General features: G+C 42.0%; 1 protein-coding gene across 1 annotated transcript; it reads right to left on the bottom strand.

The window, feature by feature from the left end:
- Window positions 1-1,498: 1,498 nt before the first annotated feature.
- On the bottom strand, window positions 1,499-4,771 carry galr1a (galanin receptor 1a). Its single transcript, XM_010742290.3, has 3 exons — window positions 3,908-4,771; window positions 3,600-3,665; window positions 1,499-2,439 (listed from the first exon to the last, which is right to left on the bottom strand). Exons 1-3 carry the CDS (start codon window positions 4,559-4,561, stop codon window positions 2,086-2,088), a joined length of 1,074 nt encoding a protein of 357 aa, XP_010740592.1. The 5' UTR covers window positions 4,562-4,771; the 3' UTR covers window positions 1,499-2,085.
- Between the last annotated feature and the right edge of the window lie 1,103 nt (window positions 4,772-5,874).

Here is a 5,874-nt window from a genome sequence, read left to right on the forward strand (position 1 = left end):
GCGTCTGTCTTCACCAACGACTAAAAGTCCATCCCAGATTTACTCGTCCTTCCTCAGGCACTTTCTCATTTATCTTCCTCTGTCGACGTCCTCTTCAGTCTTTTCACCTCTGTCATTACGTCCATAGAGGCTGCTGAGCCTGGTTACAATGCCCACTTGCCAAACTCCTGTTCTGGCATGACATCGAGTCTGCTGCACGTCAACATTCGGCCAGACCTCCTCCTCTTCCTCCTCTTCCTCTTCTTCTTCTTCTTCTATCCGGTGCTCTGAGTTTACAGTCCGGGCAGCCCGGCTAACAAACTTTACAATAGTTGGTGGTGTGTGACTTAGTGCCATAAAGCGTTACGTTACGTTACTTCTCGTGGGTGCACAAAGTTACATATTTTGAGAAACATTCACCTGATTACACAAAGATCTGTTATTTTATGGTAGCAAAGTTACACAGTGTTGCTTTAATGTCCTAAACCTTCTCCTGGCCCTCGGTTTATCCTGCAGATTTTCCTTTTGTGAACAGTCTCTGGTAGTTCAGGTGTGTCCTTTTGTCTTTGGGGACGTGGTTATCTGCAAGGTCATTTAAATGCTGCATTATTATTTGCTCATATGTACCTAATGTTCTCTGGTATAGGGCCAACATATGTACATAGTAGCCCTCAGATATACTAAACAATCAGATCGCCTATATGTGAAGAGAACGGTGCCTTTTGTATTTGTCAGGGCCGTAACGAAGAGGTCTGAATGAAAGGTAGAAATTTAGTGGTTGGGAAATAATTAAAGAGACCAGAAACCACGTCACACATGAGAGTATTTGTTCTTGAGTGTCTCACCGTGAGCTTGATATAAGTACAATCAAACTGTGCCTTTCAAAATTAAATCCTAGGGCACCAACTCTGTTATTACCTCTGAACTGCAGGCTGATATTATGAGCAGAAAGCTCCGCGCAGATAGAAAAGACAGGATCTATACACGGCTTATCACCCTTTCACAATTTGACACGTGTATTGCTCTTTCATCGCGCCCAATTTGCATAAATTTGCTGCAACGACAAAAATAAATAAAGAGTGGAATATCTCACATTACATATTATAAGCCATGTTGGTAGTCCTGCCTCTTCTAAAAATCAGCAAAGACGTGGATCATCGTGGACCTTAGACGGGTTGAACGACACCTGAGTGCTCAAACAAGCCATCTGTAACAGAACCCACCTGTCAATCAAAGCGGCGGCACTGTTAATTATGCACAACTTTAAACCTCAATATGAAAGTGGAAAAGTACCACAAACTGCAGTTCCTCAAACGTCCACTTGAGGCTGGCTCCAGAAGTGAGTCAGTCTCTATAAGTCCCCATGTTCAAATGTCACAACTTCACAGCAGAAATAAACATGTTTACAGCCTGGTACAAAAAACAGTTTTGGTCTCTGTAGCTGATTTCATCGTTCATGACAACTGTACTGAGGGTGAATTTATATACAACTCACCTGTTCACATTATATTAAGGCTTAAAGTTATGCAGAATTAATTAGTTAGTGTGGCTGCTTTGATTGACAGGCCCTTCAGAAGGGTGAGGTCACACATGCTGTAAAAAGAAAACACAAACTGACATATATTTCTAAAGATCGTTACATATCTAAAGCTGGTTAGAGAGCTTTAGAGGTGTAGCGGGTGTGTTTTGTTACCTCCGGACAGAGCTAGGCTAGCTGTTTCCCTCTGTTTCCAGTCTTTGTGCTAAGCTACGCTAACTGGCTACTGGCTGCTTCATATTGAGAAACATGAGAGTGATACCGATCTCATGTAATCGTTGAATACTATTCCTTTATTTATGAATAGTTAATTCGTGTGGCTGAATTATCGCAACACCTGCTTCGTACCAATTATTGGACAGACATGCAAATCCTCATCTCGTCTTATGTTCATAAAATATGGTGGTACTGACACTGACAGAGCTCTCAAGCAGCAGCATTATTTACAACAAATATCAGATGAGAGATCAGTATTTTTAAATCTCAAATATCAGTATATGCATCAACCTCAAAAAGCCAGTCAGGTCCTCTATACAACACAGAAGATGCTCTCAACGTCAGCAGCGACATCAGAGCATTTTACTGATCTGAGAGTCATGACCTTTGTAGGTCACGCTGATGTTGGTGGACGGCGCCGTCTCCACTCGGCTGCGGAGGTCCCTGGTGTCGTTGACCGGACACTTGCTGGGAATGCGGCACCAGAAAACCTGCTTGTAGGAGTTCCTGAAGTTCTCCGACAGGAAAGCGTAGATGATGGGGTTGACGGAGGAGTTGCTGTAAGCCAAGCAGTGAGCCACCACCCTGAACACGAAGGAGGCCTGGCTCAGGGGGAAAGAGCCAAACTCCACCCACAGGTGGACGATGTGGTGGGGCAACCAAGACAGACAGAAGACCACGACCACCACCAGGACTGTCTGGGCAGTCTGTGGAGGGAGGACAGAGGAGATGACGGTTGGTGACACGATGTGATAAATAAAATTACATTCAGTCATTTAGCTGATGCAAAATACGAGGACAAGGACATGTTAGTGCAGCAACTCGTAGATAGATTTAGCATGTCTAGTAGTTGGTAGTGTTGTAGAGGAGGTCCTCTCTGAAGAGCTGGAGGTCTTCAGGAGGTTTTTGAAGGTAGAGAGGGACGCCCCTGATCTGGTAGGAACTGATAGGACGTTCAACCAACGGGGAACAACAGACGAGAAAAGTTTGGATTGTCCTGAGCGTACAGGTGGCAGAGCCAGGCGTCGCTTATTGGAGGAGGTAACATGTGTCTGTATGAGGACGTTCAAGTAGCAGAACCAGAGATTACTTTGTAGGCAAGAATTAGGGATTAGAATTTAACGTGGGCTGCTACAGGTAGCCAGTGGAGCTCGATGAGCAGCGAGGTAACGTGACCTTTTTGGGGTTGATTGAAGACCAGGTGCCAGGTTCTGGCTCGTCAGGAGGGATTGGATGTTGAGTCAGGTAAGGCCTCATTTTTCTTATGTTGTAAAGTGTGAAGCACAACTAGACTTTTCACACAAGGTCACTTATATTTTCAGTGATGTAGAGCACAATGTATGCAAGTATAGCCTGTCCCAGCATGTCACATCTGCCTTATATCACAAGTAGGTCACTCAGATCTTCTGACTTAATCTGACTGGCTGTCGACTGAAACAAAATCTGAAGCAGTGGCTCCGACGATGTGGAACGCTCTTCCTGAAGCCTTTAAAAGCAGCTCAATACCCATTTACTGTTAAGTGTTTTCACATTCTGTTGTTGCTCATGTTTTATTGTTCTGTGCTTTCATTTTTAACAATTTGTGACCTTTCTCTGTGAAAGATGCTGTACTAAATCAACTTATTTTTATTTATTATAGTCTTTGAAATGTCAGAAAAATTTAGGAAAAATGCAGTTTCTCGGAATCCAAGGTTCCATCTTCACGTCATGTTTCCATTTATTATCATATGTGGCAAAGAAAAGCAGCAAATCTTCACATTTAAGAAGCAAAACCCTGGCAAAAAAATGGTAATAATAATTTCAGCTCTATTTTCAACTCCATTCCACCTGCTAAACACAGAGACAGAAATAATAAGCTCACACCAACCTTCCTTTTGGAGAGCTCTGATTTTTTGGAGACATTCTTCAGCTTTTTGTGTAGATGGTTTAAAACCTGTAATAATAATAAAGATAAAATATAAAAGCAGGTTTTGAATCAATGCAGCAGCGACAGTTTTACATATTAAAGACTTCCAAACAACATTTAAACACTCGAACAACAGAAAATGTGACTTTCATGTGGATTAAAGCCACAAATATTCAATGCTTGCATCTAAATTTGCTGCAGTATTTGATCCAAACTGTGCGCCTTTGCTTTGCGCATTCATCCACTCACAGTGATCCATGCGCACCCACCTTTGCATAGCAGACGGATATCAAAGTGAGAGGCAGCAGGTATCCGAAAACAAAGGTGCACATCACGTAGACTTTCCTCTGGTGGTCCGGCCAAACCTCCCAGCAGTAGGTGTTGTTGTCCTTCCATTCCACGATGTTCTGGTAGTGCGCCACGGGAGCTGCCATGACCAGAGACACGATCCAGATCAGCACCACTCCGATCATCGCATGCCTCCCTACGCGGATGGACGAGGATTTCCTGGCGTGGACGATGGCCACGTATCGATCCACGGACATCGCGGACAGAGTGAAAATACTAACCAGCATGGACACGGTGAAGAAATAGTGGATGAACTTGCAGATGAAAGCTCCCAGCACCCATGAGGTCAGCATGTAGATGGTGGACTGGAAGGGGACGCAGAAGAGGAGGTAGGACAGGTCCGCCACGCTCAGGTTGAGGATGAAGATGTTGGTCGTGCTCCTCGGTTGTCCCGGTTTACTGCGCGCCAGCACCGTGATCACCATGGTGTTCCCGAGCACACCGAGGATGAAAATAAGTCCGAATATCATGAGAGAAATAAAGTTATCTACACCCACCTCCAGGATATGGTTACCTGGCAGCTTCATTGTGTTGGTGTTGAAAGACTCACTCTGGTTCTCCACCTGTAGCTCCATCTTTTCTTTTTTCTATTTCCCACTATTTAAGAAAAGTTGCATGTTGATTAAAACATACTCTCTTCCACCTGGAGCTCGGGTTGAGGATGGGGGTGTTCTCTTGAATAAAGGTTGGATGGAGCTCATGCATCTGCAGGCTTGCTCCCTGCCTTCCTCTGGCAACGTCACCATGCCGAGCGCACCAATACCTTTCCAGTGTTTCCAGTGACCTGCAGCCAGTAACAGACAGATCACTGCCTAAAACATCCAACATGACACAGATAAATATGATGCAGCATCATGAATGGGTTACCAAACATAATGTAGCATCATATATGGAGAATATTATGGAATTAGTTTATATATTGTGCAATAAAAATATACTTTAATGCACCATAGTTATAATAATAATACACTTTCTGCAGTGTCATTCACACAGTCCACTTCACTCTATATTATAATGAGTGGTTATCGTCTGAGACATACACTGTACTGTATGGAAATTAAATTTCTGCTGCTCTGAGACCTCTGAGAGGTAATTCATTCATTCATTTTGTGCTTGAGTTATTACTGTACTCAAAAAAGATACAGTACATGTGGATATATATAAATGCAAATGTAGATAGATAGATAGATAGATAGATAGATAGATAGATAGATAGATAGATAGATAGATAGATAGATAGATAGACTGTAAAATTACCTATAATAATAATAATAATAATAATATTGACAACCTTTTTGTGGCAACACGTCCTGTTAAATGTGATTAGGACAATACTAATCATATACTTGAAAGGACAAGTACAAACAGGATGCCCGGACATAATAATAAGTAAATAAATACACACACAAACACAGTGACACACCACTTTTTTAGACAGCAAGACATCACATAAAAGCAAGTCTTTAAATATATATATAGTGTTTTATCTATTTCTTTTCTATTTCTAGTATATTTTATAATTTATTACTGAGTACTTTTCTGATCTTTTGATGGTGTGCAGGAGCAATCAAGTCTTATCTTATCCTTTTTTTTTAACATAAATATTGTTTCAGTTGCATAGTAGCATATTGAGTTGCATTATGGGAAGTGTAGGAACCAGTATTTATTTGGCGCTTTAACAAAACTAGGAACTAAAAGTTATCTATAGAGACCAAAACAGTTTTTTGTACCAGGCTGTAAATATGTTTATTTCTGCTGTGAAGTTGGACATTTTAACATAAGGTCTTATAGCCCAGCCTCAAGTGGACGCTTGAGGAACTGCAGATTTTGGTACTTCTGCATAGGTAATGCTTAAATACTAACCAGGTGCCGCTGTGATAAACACAGA

The sequence above is a fragment of the Larimichthys crocea genome, chromosome XIII (genome assembly GCF_000972845.2).
Source record: "Larimichthys crocea isolate SSNF chromosome XIII, L_crocea_2.0, whole genome shotgun sequence".
Taxonomy (NCBI): domain Eukaryota; kingdom Metazoa; phylum Chordata; class Actinopteri; family Sciaenidae; genus Larimichthys; species Larimichthys crocea.

Bases quoted from the DNA above. Each gene is read 5' to 3' on its own strand.
- galr1a (XM_010742290.3), bottom strand. From the start codon at position 4,561: ATGGAGCTACAGGTGGAGAACCAGAGTGAGTCTTTCAACACCAACACA. The intron at 3,666-3,907 runs GTGGGTGCGCAT...TTATTATTACAG, and splicing joins TATCCGTCTGCTATGCAAAG to GTTTTAAACCATCTACACAA. The intron at 2,440-3,599 runs GTTGGTGTGAGC...CTCCCTCCACAG, and splicing joins CAGAGCTCTCCAAAAGGAAG to ACTGCCCAGACAGTCCTGGT.